Below are 16933 nucleotides of genomic sequence, written 5' to 3'. Positions count from 1 at the left end.
TATCCTTGAGTTGGCTGGTATGCCTAGGCCACTTGCAGGCCTTCGCAGGGCTCTCTCAAGATGAGATGGTGGAGGATTGCGAGTTGAGTGCGGGGAGGATCTAGTTTATACTCTGTTGATTATAGGGCCTAACTGCGGGAAAAACCGCAGCTCGTTTGCTCTGCCTCTGATGAAGCCTGTGTTGGTAGGGACATCTGAGATTGTTGATGAATGCCAACGGCTCTGATGGCGGCGTAACCCGACTCACCGGATGGGTCTTTGTTAATAACCTGGGAATGAACCTTCCTCGGTCTCCTGTTCTCGGGAAGGCCACGTGGTTCTTTAAATGGCGGCGTTTCGCATTGCACCATTTTGTCATCGTCTAACCTTAATTTTGAGGGGTTCTCATGCAGTTATGGATGTGTAAACGATTTGTGTACATGATATGTAAGTGACGTAAACTTACAGCAAAATACATTTTAAAAATTCCTCAACCTTTTCTTAGGAAACGCGGCAGGCATGACTCCAGTGTGGATTTTGATGGCTTCTGGTGGGCAGGTAAGAAACTGCTGGATACGGTGGGAAGCGTGAAATCTTAGACGTGGTCTTTAAGCCTGTGATGGTTTACAGAGTAGTGGACAGAAGGGATTTCTGAAAATTTATATTCTGAGGCTTAAATACTTGAGGCAATGATTAGCTTAGCACCACAGTATGTTTCATTGTATACTCTTTGTCTGTTTTCTAGTTGTGTACCAGAAGGATGACAACTACTGCTGTGGTGAGTTACTGAAATTCCCTTGCAAGGGAAAGTTAGGTTGAAAGTCCCCTGAATGTGCCACAATGATGAGAGTTTATTTGCTACTCTTGACTGTGAGGATGACGAGAATTATTACCACCATTATTCTAACTGAGGCACACGAAATGGCTGTTCAGAGAGCGCAGAGATTGCACCTACCTTGACATGAAACTTTCTTCCCAGGTCTTAAAGCTCAAGCTTGATGCTCTATCTATGAGCAGACAGGTGAGAAACCATTTTTTAATTACTATGAATTTTTTTCAAAAAGGGACTAGTGAGTGCCAGGCGGGTACTGGTGCTTATATTAGGAACTTCTCCCTTTTCAAATGTTAATCTTTGCGTCCTTTTATTATAATGAATACTAGGGGGAATCTGAAGAAACAGATACTGTGATGGTTGCATAGTTCAACAGATACGAATCATGAAAGAGAAACCATTTATCTGATGTATCTGATTTAGTAAAACTTGCTGATAGTAGATGTAAACTACTACTACTAATCTGGTTTCTCTTTGTTTGTAGCCATTAAGCAGACTTGACTGGACGTTGAAGAGGTAAGTAAAATTTCCAGTGAACTAAACATTGGTGACTGGGCAAACACGACAGAATGCCACTAATGATTTTTGGGTTGCCTTCCAATGCACAGGAAGCAGTCCTACCTTGAAATGTTTGAAAAGTGTACTGAAAGCATTAAATAAAAGCCAGGTCCTTGTCCTTTCTTAAAAACAGCCTGTGTGATGATAAGCAAATGCTGATTGAATATGAAGGTCTTAATTAGCTCTATCTGATTTCAGGCATTTTAAAAATTTGTGGGGCGAAAATTTGTCTTTGGCTATTAGAAAACCACTCTTTTATTTCTTAGGTGAACTTGAATCCTTGACCTGTCAAAAGCAGTTGGCCTTTTTGGTGAGTATTAATGGCAAAAACATTGTTATAGAGACTGCTGATGAAGTTGAATATTTAACTACCAAGCTAATCTGCCTGGTTTGTAATTGCATGTCGAGCATGGTATGAAAAGGATGGAGAGGGTTTTTGCAATGATGTTGAGCAAATGTCTGACCTGAAATTAGCATGTTGACAAGTCTAACTCTGAAGAACCCTTTGACAAAACACTTGAGGATTTAACAGTAAGATTGACCTTTTAATGAAAAGGTCTTTTTCCTTACAGATGATGGCTACATGTTTTTTTCTATGGATGACTTCTTTGGGGTAAGACACGAAAACACTCACTACTGGCATTTGGGCTTACATTGTTTCTGAAATGTGCTGGTCCAAGTAGTTGACGTTTGATAGTGTTCTCTGATGGACAAATCAATCTTGCCTAATTATTAAGCAAGGTACTGTTGGTGATGATTTTTATAATAAAACAGATGGGAATCTCTCTGAAAAAGAATGAAGTTTTTAAAAACTGAAACAGTATCTTGAATCAGTATCAATAGTATTTTGAAATCTATTACTACTTATTTTAAAAGTAATTTAATTTCTGCAGGTGTGAAGAGAGGTAGAGATTACGTCCATGCAAGGAACCAAGAGTTCTAACCAAAGGTATGGAAGTCTCAAATTTGGTTTTTGTGTTTTGTGATTTAAAGCCGATACAATGATGAAAACATAGTTCAGCAGACTAACAGTGATGAGCAAATACTGTCTTTCGCTCCTATCTGATGTATCTGGCTGCAACAATTCTGTTTTATACCTTTGAAAGTGGAAATTAGTCATATTAGTCTTTGTCTCACTGAAATGTTCAGGATTTGGATAAGTATAATGTAAGTGTCCTATATAGTTAATTTCAGGATTAGGAGTTAACATTTTGATAAGAACAGGCTAAAACTGAGGAAATTTCCATGTCATAACTGTAGACAACACCAGAATGAGTAGTTGATGTTTGATAGTAACTTTTTAGAGCAGTTCAGGTTCACAGCAAAATGGAACAGTAACTTCCTATGTAGCATCCTTGTCTCACTATCAACATCTAGCATGAGATTGGCACGTCAGTTTCTGAATCTAGGGCTACAGTCCGTGTGATCACGGCTGAGCTTGTACACTGCATATTGACTTGCATTGGAGTTAAATCAAGGTGTTGTATATTCTGGGTTTGGCCAAATGTATCATGAGAAAGATTCACTTTGCCCAGAACAGACTCACTGACCTAGAATTTTTTTTGAAAAATGTTAAAATGGGAGAAAGGGCAAATTTTTAAATGAAGATTTTAATGGCATCATATATACAAGGCCATGTTGTAAATGAAAGTCTTTATTGTTCATTTTCAATCAGGCAGATGTTTTGTTGTCCTGAAGATTTCAAGGTAAGTTATTTTCTGGTGTTTTTGATGAGTTATAAGGTAACCAGTGATGTGATGATTCTGCCAAATGAATAGAATGATATCAACCAAAAAACCGTTCCATTTTGATTCTGAGGTTACTTTAGCAACAAGTATCACATTTTTTTTTTCGTTTACTGTGATTTAACATATGGCCGTGTCTTTGCAGGGCATTTATGATACCAGTCAGATAGAACAGGTGAGCCTTGAAAATAACTGTACTGTTTTGTTTAAGAATATGTGATGATCTCAGCCCAACTTGAACTCTCTCACTGATGCCTTGATGATGTTCAAAGATCTGATATTCTGTGTGTATCCCAAATGGCATTAGAATTGAAACATGGAAAGGGGACTAAAAATGGCTTCTCTGTTGTTACAGGCAGCCTGATGGATGCACATGGGATAGAAGAGCAAACAGCTATTAATTGACTGCTGCTCTGCACAGCTTTTGGGATCCTAGCTTCCTGACAAGGGATCAAACCTGTGACTGCTGCAGTGGAAGCTCAGCGCTAACCATTGGACCCCAGGAAATTCTCCAGCTTTCTATTTTAATAAATGTTTATAAATCATTCTGAAGTATGCTCATTTTAATTTCATAAGGTGTAGGTAGGAAAATAGGACACTTGTAATCAAGAAGATCCCATGGCATGTTTTTTGAGATCTTTAAGGTAAATACTGCAGTTGTAACATCCTTCTCTAGAAAATGGATACTGGTTTTGCAGATGTTAGGGGTGAGTGTGGTTCAAGTTAATGAGAAAATTAATTAGTCAGTGAGTTGCTAATTCCTAAATTACCAAGGAAACCATTAGCTCTGGCAACATCCAAAAGTGTAAGTACCTGCTAATCGAATTTAAGCTTTATAATTTGGCACTCAGGTGTGTAGCCACATTAAGTTGGGGTTTAAGTCTTGGTTGCTTGCCAAAACATTTAAGTTCCCAATAGCTAAAATAGCTAAAAATTCAGTTAATATTAGCTTAGCAGTTTGGGATTTATTTCTGTAAAAGGTTGACATTTTTTTTTTGGCCACACTGGTTGATCACTGTTGACCCAGGGATCAAACCTGGACCAGGACGGTGAACCTGAGTATACTATATTACATGCAGATTCTTTACTGGCTGAGCCACCAGGGAAGCCTCAAGTCTCATTACCTAGCACTAGGGGTCCACTATAGACCCTCAGATTCAATCCCCGAGTTGGGAAGATACCTTGGAGAAAGAAATGGCAGCCAGCTCCAGTATTGGCCAGGTGTGCTCTGGCCCATGGGGTCACAAAGTTGGACAGGACTAAGTGCATATAGTATTACAGTAGGCCCGACGTGGATTTTGAAACTTCAGTTTGAACGTTTATTTCTTGGAATATTCTAGACCATGACAGTTTGAATTAGCCTTAAGATATTCTGGGCATAAAGATATTCATGATGCAGAAAACAATACATTGTAAAGCAGTTAGCCAATGTCCAGAAGGATCTTACCTGGTGGCCGAGACAGGAAACAATGCCCTTGCAATTGGGAGATAGAGTTTGATCCCTGGGTTGTGAAGATCCCCTGGGGAAGGAAATGGCAACCCACTCCAGTATTATTGCTTGGAGAATACCCACAGACCATGCTTGACAGTCCATGGGGTCACAGTCAGACATGCCTCAGGGAGTAAGCAAAGCATGGTTATAGCAACTGTTCAACTAAGCTCTTCCATCCATGAGATTTTCCAAGCAAGAACACTGGAGTGGGTTTCCTTAGCCATTGTTAGCTCTAAGATACTGAGAAATAAGTCGTGTTCGGCTCGTGCGATTCCATGGACTGTGCCCACCAAGCTCCTCTGTCCATTGGATTCTCCAGGCAGGAATACCAGAGTGGTAGAGAAAAAACCCCTAAGCAAACAAAGGTATTTTGGGCCAAATTACTGAAACCTCTCTTAGAGTTTACAATTAGCTTGTGTGCTTCAAAACCCTGGTTGTTATTTCCGATTTATGATCCCCTGTGTTTCAGCATAAGCCTCTTTTTGCCCTGACAGGACTGAACGACTGATAGCAACATGGCATTGTATGAACCTCTGGGGACTTGGGGTGTGGTGTCTAGGCTACAGTAATTCTTTGGATTTAGGGAGTCACTTGTAACTCATTTTCAGGACAGAAAGACATTATTGTGGTCAGGATTAGGCTCTAAACAGTGAATCTTAAGTTACATTTAGAAAGTAGGTATTGTACTTGTGGGATAAATAAGTGTAAAATTGCATTTTCTTAACTAACAAAGGGCATCTATAAATTACACTGAGAAAGGGTAGGCAGAGCTGGACACCTTTCTCATAAGATCTCTGCCAGCAAGGATTTTTCTGGCTCCAGAGTACATCCACAAATGGGAAAACACAGGGTTAAGGGACAAACTAGGGAAAAGCTCCACCTCCCTGATAAGCTCAGCTGGTAAAGAATCCGCCTGCAATGCAGGAGACCTGGGTTCGAGCCCTGGGTTGGGAAGATCCCCTGGAGAAGGGAAAGGCCACCCACTCCAGTATTCTGGCCTGGAGAATTCCATGAACTGTATAGTCTATGGGGTAGCAAAGAGTTGGACACGACTGAGCGACTTTCACTCAAAAGACCCTGATGCTAAAGGTGGGAGGAGAAGGGGATGATAGGATGAGACAGTTGGATGGCATTAACGACTCAATGGACATAAGTTTGAGCAAATTCTGGGAGCTGATGATGGACAGGGAAGCCTGTCCATGTGTGCTGCAGTCCATGGGGTTCAGAGTTGGACACAACTGGGCGACTGAACAGCGTCATGAAGGACATGCACTCTTCACAGCCTACTGAACATCATAAATTAGACCTGGACAGGTGATTACTGTATCACACTGCTTATGGCAATGTGAGAAAAACAGACTGGAATGTAAGAATATTTGGTATTTATAAATTGTAAATCAAAAGAATGTCAAGGCAAAAGATAAAGTAGAAAACAATCAAGACCTTATTCCCATTTTATAAGTCTTTATTTGTGTCAACAGAATGTGTAAAAAAATGAGTAAATTCCAGTGTTCACTTTTCTACATTTGAGGTTGGTTTAAGGTTAATATTTTCAGTTATAATTGAGGAAAATTTGTTCAGGAATTCATGATTATTTTAAAAAATAGAAATATAAACAATAATGATTAGTGAGATTATTGTTTTCCTTTTTACCATAGATGTCAGTTTTAACCTAAAATTATAAAGTACATAGTATTTTAGTATTTTACATAAAGTATTTTACTTTATATACTAAAGTAAATAGTATTCTATTTCCAGGTGGATAATATTTCATTTAAATAATGCCTGAAAGGTTTTCAGAGCATATTTACTCAAGTTATCTTCCACATATATTTATCTCCTAGGATTCTGACAAGAAGAGAGATTCAGGGAAAGTACTATTTATATTTCATATATGCAGAAAGGGAGGCCAAGAGAGATTTACACAACTTGTGGGGTAAAGCACTGATTAACATTTGTGACCTTTATTTCAGTGATTTTTTTTTGCTTTATGTCATGTTGCTTCTCACTATATTACATTGATAGTATAAATGTCATTATCCAGGTTATTTTATAGGATTGTTTTGGTGAAGCTGGTTGCACTGACCCCTCCGTCAACCGACCAGTCTAATGGGGCAAGAATTTTTCCACATTTTTACATGTGATTTGACTACCTCTGTCCTAAGAGAACAGTCTACTATCTGAGTATAAAAAATGTGATTAGAAAATACTATGCCTTTATGTTACTCCAAAAAAGAGCCATCTTTCACACCTTTCCAAGTAAAAAGAAACTTTAAAAAAGTTCCAAATAATCCCAGCATTGCACACTATCATGAAAACTGGATACCTTTTATCTGTTTATTCATTGAGGTGAAGAATGTAGCCTGGATTTCTTCCATCGAAAAACTTGAAGTCAGATCTGTGGCCGAACTCCAGATCTGATTTTAGCCTTGGGGAAACAAAGGACAAAATTCAATAGCTCAACTTTCTGAACGGCATGGATGATTCGATGAGCTCTTTTCTGTTTCTGCATCCATTGGCCAGGAGACCTGGATGTGATAGGGCTTCAGTTCCTCAGGAGGGATAGAATCTGGGGCATTGCTCATGAGATCGTGCCCCCGGAAGGATTTGGGGAAGGCTATGACATCTCTGATGCTTGGTGCTCCAGTGACAAGGCACATCAGTCTGTCTAACCCTGTAAAATATAAAGTTGATAACTGAGAACATAATCTAAGGTTGAGGGTGACTTAGTTTTTCTTAAAGGTTGTATAAAACAAATAAGAGCCTCTAATAAGTTCCAGCTAATCACATTTCCCTGGCCTTTTTAGGGAACTTCTGTTTGAGAGGTTCTTTTCTATCTCATTCTAGAAAAGTGCTCAGGACTAATATTCACATGTGACTGGGATTAATAGTCACAGCAATTAATGAGACCTTAGCAAGTGCTCACTGAAGGCTTAAAAAAAATTAGGTACTGTGCACAGGACTCCAAAAACACAGAAGGAGGTCCCTGTTGTTGAGGGCCTACAATCTAGGTAAGCTGCCTAGAACCTCTCACACTTTTCTTGTTTGAAAAAACTAGCAATGTGAGCAACCTGGGCCATCAGAAAGGCACTGGCATATTCCTAATTTCACATAAGCTGAATACTGTGGAGCAGTACTTTTCATACTCCAATGAACGTGTCTGAGCTTCCAGGGAAGTGAGCAATACTGACTTAAGACTTGTCTAGTTTTATTCTATTAAAAAAGATTTTCAAATGCAAATTATCAGTTAAGTTTTATCTTTATAACTGGTTAAATATATTTTTAAAAATATATCATCAGGGAATCGCCTGGTGGTCTAGTGGTTAGGACTCCACGCTTTCATTGCTCAAACCGGGTTCAATCCCTGGTCTGGGAACTAAGATCCCACAAGCCACATAGCATGGGCAAAAAAATATCAAAATGAAAAACACCAAATTCTTTTAGAACTCTTGGGCTCACCTCATACCCTCTTTACTCCTCCACTTCCCCAACTCCACCCTTCCTCATAAACTGAGAGCCCAAATTTGACACTTAGGCAATGGATTGAAACAAGGCTTAAAAAAGTATAGATTGTTTACCTAAGGCAATTCCTCCATGAGGGGGCGCCCCATAATCTAAAGCCTGGAGCAGATGGGAGAGCAATTTCACATCTTCCTGAAATTCAAAAGATAATTTAAATACATACTGAGGGCCCACTAGGTGCCAGAATAATATAATTAGTTGCTAAAGGGAAAATAAAAGTTGAATTTAAAAAGTACCTTTAGAGGCCTATATTTAGAAGAGAATATGACAAATCAGGGGTACTACAACATGCAGAGAAATGCCTGGGGCTCAGTAAATGCAGCTATTATGCTGATAATGCAGACAGAGTTAAGACCAATTAAGGACATGAGATGTGGCCTCAGAAAAAGGGTGAAAAGGAGGACCTGGTCTTGTCACATGGGCTAAGAGGTGAGGTTATCAGGAAGGCAACAGTGCAGATGCTGCCAGAAGATAAGACAGCTTGTGGGCCAACAAGAGGCTGCTGGATCTGATGACCACGGGCAAGATAGCTTTTATGGGCAATGCCTGTGGAAGTGTTGCAGCTGTGTCTGAAATGGGTCCCCCCAACCAGACTACAGGTCACAATCAAGTCGGGGAAACTTCAAGGAACAAATGTCCAAATCTCACATCTAGAGCTTTTTTATTTTAATTGGTTTGCTGAGGAAAAGTGAGTGGTTTTCTTGTTTTGTTTTTAATGCTTTACCGGTGATTCTGTTCTAATGTGCACAAGGGCCGAGAGGCACTAGGGTGAATGAAGAGAAGAAGTTCAAGTAATGTATTCTCACTGACATTTTGAGAAGCTTGAAAGGAATTAAGAAAAAACAGAAGTGGTTTCCCACTAGTGGGAAACTAGCGGTTAGGGGTTTTGACTTAAGAGGAGAAAAGTTAAGGGAGTTTGTAAAGTTTTTAAAGCTAGAGTGTTCTGAGTTCTCCAATGCTGTTCCCAAAGTTCCTCAATCTCAAATAACCCACTCCACAAAGTGATCTTTTAGGATCAGACTCTCTTGGACTTCCTGGACCAAAGATTTCCAAGGATTTCTTGGGCCTCCTGAAATCCATCCTAGCCTCCTGAAGAGTCATCAACAAACCACAGATTGTTAGGCTTGCATCTATATAGACTCTTCTGAAAATTCTGATTAACCCACTCTCCGTCATTATCATTAAAATCTACCCCACCTCAAATACTAAGTGACATAAAATTCTTTCAAATCACTCTCCTTTTCTCTAGCAGTATCAATATTTTCAGGACTCCCCTGGTAGTCCAGTGGTTAAGATTCTGTACTTCCACTGTAGGGAGCATGCGTTCGATCCCTGGTTGCAGAACTAAGATCTTGCATGCCCTGTGGTGTGGCCAAAACTGCACCCCCCCACCCCCCCAAAACAACACAATTTTCAGCCACTTCAGACCGCATCCATTTCGGAGCAGTGCAGTGATTAGGAGGTTGGGAGCTTGGGTTCAAGAGCAACCCTGCCTGGGCCTGAATCCTGGCGCTGCTTGTTTCTGTGCTATGTGACTTTAGGCTAGGTTCATTAATCTGTTTATCTTTAAAATAAGTAGAATAAGGGTCTTAATTTAAAAAGTAAGTGTGAGGGAACTACCCTGGTGGTCCAATGGTTAAGAATTTGCCTTGTAACACAGAACATGTGGGTTCAATCTCTGGTTGGGGAATTAAGGTCCCACATGCTGCCGAGCAGCTAAGCCCTTGCACCACAAGTACTGAGCCCATGTGTTCCAGAGCCCATGCCTAATGACGGAGAGTAGATAACTATAGAGTCCACAGCTAAGCTGACACAAAAGAAATAATTGTGAGGATTCAGTGTGTCCATGCATATAAGGTACTTAAACAGTGCTTGACATATAGTAGTCACTAAAAAATACCCATTATTTTAATTTATTTTTCAAAGTCTAACACTAAAGGTAGAGAAATAAGCTGACACTATTCTGTAGCTAGTGAATCCTCCATTCATGACAAATTTTAACAAAACAGACAAATATTAGGGTTTTAAAAAAAGGCCAGGTTAGAAGATGATGTTACCTTTAGTACTGTGTCCAGGACGTAATGCTGAAGCTCTGAATTATGAATTCGGATAGAACCACCTCCTATCTCATTGCCGTTTAAAACCAAGTCATAGTGTTGGCTACGGACCTAGAAGATTCAAAGAGCCTTTGTGTTAGAGAAAAATCTCTGGTTTTCTGTTCTGTAGGTTGAAGAAACTGTAGCTACTTAGGGACAATGGCTCAAATCTGACAATTTCTTCTGGGGCTTTTGGAACTGGGTCAGACCATGAAACCTGAAGTTTCCGTATTTCCGTTTAATTTGGAAGTATAGCTATCATACCTTGTGGGGCTCAGTGTAAAGAAGGTGAATGTCACTCGGATGGGGAGCAGTAAATGGGTGGTGGGCTGATTCCAGCTCTTGGGGATTTTCCTCCTTGGGAAGGAAGAGGGGGAAATCCACCACCCAAAGGAAAGAGAACAGAGCCGGGTCACGAAGCACCACTCCTCTTGCTTCTAGAAGGTCAGCACACTCCAGTCGTAATTTTCCCATCAAAGAGCACTGCGAACAGAAGATACAAACGTTAACTGCTGTAACAGAACAGGCAGCAAATGACACATGTGGATTCTAAAGCCGGGCCTTTCTCTGAGAAGTGAAAGTCGCTCAGTTGTGTCCGACTCTTTGTGACCCCACGGCCTATTCAGTCCCTGAAATTCTCCAGGCCTGAATACTGGAGTGGGTATCCCTTTCCTTCTCCAGGGGTCTTGCCAACCCAGGGATTGAACCCAGGTCTCCCGCATTGCAGGCAGATTCTTTACTAGCTGAGCCACAAGGGAAGCCTAAGAATACTGGAGTGGGTAGCCTTTCCCTTCTTCAGGGCATCTTCCGGACCCAGGAATCGAACCGGGGTCTCCTGCATTGCAGGCAGATTCTCTATCAATTGAGCTATCCAATTTACAGACGAGACACTCTCTGCCTCTCAGAAGAGAAGGATCTGAGGATGATTTGCGACATTGCTGAGGATGATGGCCACACTCAGCAGATTTGGTGAGTATTTGCTAACACAGTGACTTGAGAACACAGGCACCAGAGCTTGATTAACATAGGTCTGTATCTCAGTTTGGCTACTAACTCCTGTGCACCTTTTCCCATAGTAAAATGGAGATAAAATATCTACTCTAAAGACTGTTGTGAAGATCAAGTCAGATAAGCTCTGTAATATGAACCAGCCATTATGATCAGTATTTCCTTACTGTGCCTGAAGGATTGTGGGGAGGAGCTGATGAGAGGCTGTATACACTTAACATTCAATAAATGTTGGCCATTATTAGAGAGGCAGTATGGGTTAGAGGTTACATTAAGAGTGTGACTTCTGGAAACAGATTTTGTGGGTTAGAAGTCAGGGTCCTCCACCTCCTAGCTGTGTGAGTGTGAACAAATTCTTAACCTCTGTGCCTCAATTTTCATAAATGAATTAATTTAAAAAATGACTGTAGTTTCAAAAAAAGTTGTAATTAAATAGCTTTCTTCACTCTTACTGCAGGGAAAGGGAAGGGTAGTAGATTAACTTAGGCTTGTAGATGAACCCTGAAACTATTCCTTTGAAAGAAATAATGATAAATAAGTACAGCACAAATATAAATTAGTAGAATAAACTTGATAAAGTACAAATTAGGCACTATAAAGATATACTATAGTGCAAGGATGACTTTTTATCATGCTTGACATTTACTGTATATTTAGTATATTTTCTTTCTTTTTCTTGGCTGTGCCATGTGGCATCTGGGATCTTAGTTCTCCAACCAAGGACTGAAACTGGTTCCCATGGGGTGGAAGCACAAAGTCTTAACCATGGGGCCACCAGAGAATTCCCTACAGTATATTTCTTTTTAAGTATTTCTTTTTATTTTTTGGCTGCATGGGACATGGGATATTAGTTCCTCGATGAGGGACTGAACCCATACCCACTACATGCATAGAGTCTTAATCACTAGCCCATCATGGAAGTCCCCCCCCCGCCACATTATATTTTCAATATTCATGTTTGAGTTTTATACCACACTTTGTATATTTTACAATGAGGGCACAATACAGTCCATAGGGTCACAGAGTTGGACACAACTGAAGCGACTTAGCATGCACACACAAACCACACTTTGTATATTTTACAGTGATCTCTAAAGTTAAATCCACTGTTCCATATATCTCCTGAAGAATGGTGATTTAGCCAGTGTGTGGCAGCGTGTACCACCTGCCAGGTGCTGCTCCTGAGGAAAAAGGATTCTGTTTCAGCTAAGTAGGACCAGGAGTGTCTGCCAACCCAGCAGCCCTTCAGCAGTCTGATCTGTCCCTTCACATTTTCAGAAATGCATTCTGTACAAAAGTTTGGGACTACCAACTTTTCTTAATCTGCTAAACTGCAAAACTGAAAAATTTTTTCACAGTTGTACAATGAGTATCAATAGCCCTCTCTCCACCTAAGTGGCTTTCCTAATCAGCCAAATCTAATCTGTGTGAGCAATGCCAATGGAGGCTGGCAGATGATGCAAAAACTATAGTTTTTACATAATGCATTATAAAATGCCAAAAGACATTTATTAATATAAAAACTGGCCTTCTCTATTGGCGCATTGGATAAGAATCCACCTGCCAATGCAGGGGACACATGGAACTTTATCAATAAGACCAGAATCCTGGTCTGGGAAGATTCCACATGCCATGGAGCAACTAAGCCTGTGCACAACAACTACTGAGCCCGAGCTCTGCAGACTGCGAGCAGCAAGAACCAAGCCTGAGTGCTGCAATTACTGAAGACTGCACGCCCCAACTGTATGCTCCACAAAAAGAGAATCCTGTGCAATGAGAAGCCCCTACTGGCTACAACTAGAGAAAAGCCCATGCAGCAACAAAGACCCAGTGCAGCCAAAAATCAATAAAATTATAAAACATATATATAAAACCATGCAGAGCAGCTCCATTTTATGAAATTAACAGTCAATTTCAAGTATGTACTATACACATAGGAGAAGAGAGGCATCATTCAACACCAACAGCACAGAAGCCTGGAGGTAATTTTTCTTACTGCTTTCTTGTGCTCTCCGGCAGTGAGCAGGACCATGTCCTCCTCTTGGGTCTCCAACAGTTTGACGAGTCCCAAGCCTTGCTCCTCCATTATGAACTTAGCAACTGGAGAATTCCAGTTTTCATTGGTTTTCAGGAATATAGGTAAGACTTCCTGATAAAGAAAAAGACTTACAGTTTTTAAAAAGCAGGGGTGATTTATTTTTCCTGTAGTACAAAGATTTCTTGTCTCCAAAAGAAAAAGAAGAGGTTATCTTGAGATTATCTCTATTTCCTCCTTGATACTAAAGGAATCTAAAAAGTAATCTCACCACAACGAAAAAAAAAACAAAAAAAAAGAAAAAGGAAAGAAGGATGGGAAGGGATGCCAGCAAATAAGAGATTCGTGAAAATTTTTGGCAGGTTGCATGTGAGTGAAATAGGAATGACCAAAGAAGCAAGATGAAGGAAACTCTAGCCTAGAGAACACTGGAGCAGCTTCAGCACAAGAAGGAATTGATATGGCCTAACACGTGGATCGGAGAAGGCAATGGCACCCCACTCCAGTACTCTTGCCTGGAAAACCCCATGGACGGAGGAGCCTGGTAGGTTGCAGTCCATGGGGTCGCTAGAGTTGGACCTGACTGAGCGACTTCACTTTCACTTTTCACTTTGATGCACTGGAGAAGGAAATGGAAACCCACTCCAGTGTTCTTGCCTGGAAAATCCCAGGGACGGGGGAGCCTGGTGGGCTGCCGTCTATGGGGTCACACAGCGTCGGACACGACTGAAGCGACTTAGCAGCAGCAGCAGCAGCAACACGTGGATAAACCCCTATCTTCATCCCATATAAGGAACAAGCTCACTTCTGTCCCCTGCCCGCCCTGTCCCCATCCTCCAGTGAACAAACAATTAAGGGAAACTGTCGTTTGTTCTTGCTCCCCTCTGTTGCAGCAGGGGCCCCAGTAAAGAATTGCCTGAATTTTTGTTTTTTTTTTTAAAGAAGGAACTGATCTCACCCTGCAAAATTCTGAGGCACAGGGCCGCTGGGAAACAGGCAACCATCTTGCTGCTCACTCGAAAGTAAACCTAACCATTTACATAGGGCCCTTTAAACAGCTTTTGAAATAGCTCATTCTTAAATATGTATAACTAATAATCACTACATATTGAATAAGCTATAGCATTAAAAAAAAAAAAAAAGACCCCTAGAGGAAAGAGATAATTTAGGGACCAAAAAAAACTTGAATCTTCAAAGGTATTAAAAAAGATACTTTATCAATGAAACCAGAATAAAATGCAAAGAAGCAAGCAAGAACTAATAGGATATAAAAATATGACTACTTAAATTTCAACAGGAGAGCTGAAGAAATCTTCGTGAAAGAATAAAAAAGACAAAATGATGGAAAGGACATGAAAACAAAAGAGACAGGCAAGTTACAAAGAGAGGTCTTAAGCTTCATATTTAAAAGGCCCCTCAAGTGTGCAACACACGGAATGTTACTTCCATGTCTTGGTTATTGTAAATAGTGCTGCTGTGATCACTGGGGTGCATCTATCTTTTCAAACTAGAGTTTTCCTCTTTTCTAGAGATATGCCAGGAGTGTGATTGCTAGATCAAATAGTTAACTCTATTTTTAGTTTTTTAAGGAAAAAAACTCCATACTGTCCTACATATTGGCTGCATCAATTTACATTCCCACCAACAGTGTAGGAGAGTTCCCTTTCCTTCACATCCTCTCTGGCTTTTATTGTTTACATAGACTTTCTGATGATGGCCATTCTGACTAGTGTGAGGTGATATCTCATTGTAGTTTTGGTCTGCATTTTTCTAATAATTGGTCATCTGTATATCTTCTTTGGAGAAATGTCTACTTAAGTTTTCTGCCCAGTTTTTGATTGGGTTCTTTGGTTTTTTGATATTCAGTTGTATGAGCTGTTTGTAAACTTGGAAAATATGCTCTTGGTGGTCACATCATTTGCAAATATTTTCTCCCAGTCCATAGGTTTCCTTTTTGTTTTGTTTATGATTTCCTTTACTGAGCTAATGCTAGTAAATGTGGCTAGGTCCCATTTGGTTGTTTTTACTTTTATTTCTTTTGCCTTGGGAGGCTGATCCAACAAAGAATTGCTACAATTTATGTCAGAGAAAGTTTTGCCTATGTTTTCTTCTAGGTGTTTAAAGGTGTCATGTCTTATATTTTAAACATTCAAGCCATTTTGAGTTTACTTTATTTTGGTGTGACAGTAGGTTTGAAGTGTGTTTTTACATGTGACTGTCCAGCTTTCCCAATACCACTTGCTGAAGAGACTGGGTAGTCCATTTTCAATCCATGGGGTTTATATAGTTATGATCAGTGAGTATATAATTCTGTATTCTCCTTTTCTTACAGATCATTATAACCTGAACATTTCCCCTACATTACAAACTTCAAAAAGGAACTTTAATATTTATTTCCTTAATTCTTCCTTAATTAAACCACTCCCATATGATTTCATTTTATTCCTGTAAATAATACTGAGAGGGTAACAGGCAGGAAGGCCAGGGGTCTCCAACAAGTGTCAGACATTTTTATCTTTCTTAAGTGGCAGGAGGAAAAAAACCTAGTGATATTTTTTTCCTTCTCTATACAAATTTAAAAGGAGGTTTCTCTTAAAATACTGTGTTGCCATAATGACACCTGGTTTCACCTGAAGTTAACTATTCTCAAACCTTGAGATAACCAATGCATTTTTCTATGAAAATATTTGTCTTAAGCTATGCTAATGTGTTATGCATTTATCCCAAACTCTGTCTTCAAGTCGGTTGGTCTCATGGCTCAGAACCTACTTGAAAAACCAGTATGTTATACTCAGATATCGTTGCCCTAATCTATGCAAACGAAACTATTTGTATGGTAATCTGTCCTTCTACAAGATTCAAGTTAATCATTTTATGGCCCAGGATGAACCATTTGGTGCCAAGATTATCCCAAAATGCATCTTATGGGTTAGGGGCCTGGTGCCATTCTGAGTTTTAAGACATTCCTTTCTTTCATTAACAGACTACTAGTGACTATATAACATCCAGCTGAAGACTAGCAGCTGGGTACTCTTTCTGCCCCCTTCTGATGCCTATGTCAGAAGCTTTCTCTATCTCCTTTATACTTTAATAAAACTTTATTACACAAAAGCTCTCAGTGATCAAGCCTTCTCTCTGGCCCCGGATTGAATTCTTCTCCTCTGGCGGCCAAGAATCCCGGCGTCTTTTCATTCAACAACAACCTTTCAATACTGTCTATAAGTGTCCTCATATCCAAGATCCTTCCTTTAAGGTATAGAAAATTACTGACTCAAAGAGCATGACTATTTTTAAAGTTATTGATTCCAAAATGATTGTGGCAATTCATACTTCCAGTGACAGTGTAAGAATGCCCATTTCCTGCTCCTTTTCCTCCAGATTTTAGTGTTACCGTTCACCAAGCCAAGAACACAAAATATATCTAAGGACAGGTATATTCAGAATTTAAAAAAAGGGTATGGGAAGAATAATGAATATTGGCTTTCTTTCACACTAACCATGCTTCATTTAAACCTTGGGCCCATTAAACCTTGGGCTTTATTTAATCTTCCCAACTGCATTAAAGTACTATTATTTATTTTAAAAGGCTATGGTTGAAATTTGCATTCTGATTAATGGTAAATTCAACTAAGTTGGAGTCCTGGAGTTATATTCAGGGGTAAGATT

At 39.9% G+C, this 16933-nt stretch overlaps 1 protein-coding gene and 1 long non-coding RNA gene across 3 annotated transcripts in view; one reads left to right on the top strand and one right to left on the bottom strand.

Moving 5' to 3' along the window:
- Positions 1-3934, top strand: part of LOC104995989 — a 4121-nt gene extending 187 nt beyond the window's left edge. Inside the window, exons 2-10 of the long non-coding RNA XR_826129.1 lie at positions 485-537; positions 725-757; positions 959-1327; positions 1636-1679; positions 1942-1982; positions 2263-2318; positions 3045-3075; positions 3260-3289; positions 3470-3934. This is a non-coding gene — a long non-coding RNA (uncharacterized LOC104995989). The remainder of the gene's footprint in view (positions 1-484; positions 538-724; positions 758-958; positions 1328-1635; positions 1680-1941; positions 1983-2262; positions 2319-3044; positions 3076-3259; positions 3290-3469) is intronic.
- Positions 3935-6538: 2604 nt separating this feature from the next.
- DARS2 (aspartyl-tRNA synthetase 2, mitochondrial) overlaps positions 6539-16933 on the bottom strand; it is a 27263-nt gene continuing 16868 nt past the window's right edge. For both annotated transcript variants that reach the window (XM_010850073.1, XM_010850074.1), the window contains 5 exons: positions 13229-13381; positions 10489-10707; positions 10186-10296; positions 8185-8260; positions 6539-7280 (listed from right to left, as the gene is read on the bottom strand). In XM_010850073.1, coding sequence (XP_010848375.1) covers positions 7066-7280; positions 8185-8260; positions 10186-10296; positions 10489-10707; positions 13229-13381 — 774 coding nt within the window. In that variant the 3' untranslated portion in view covers positions 6539-7065. The remainder of the gene's footprint in view (positions 7281-8184; positions 8261-10185; positions 10297-10488; positions 10708-13228; positions 13382-16933) is intronic.

This window comes from Bison bison, unplaced genomic scaffold (assembly GCF_000754665.1).
Source record: "Bison bison bison isolate TAMUID 2011002044 unplaced genomic scaffold, Bison_UMD1.0 scf7180017864289, whole genome shotgun sequence".
In the NCBI taxonomy this organism is placed as follows: domain Eukaryota; kingdom Metazoa; phylum Chordata; class Mammalia; order Artiodactyla; family Bovidae; genus Bison; species Bison bison.
Note: the sequence above shows the minus strand (reverse complement) of the source record. Positions and strands in the feature narration are given on the sequence as shown.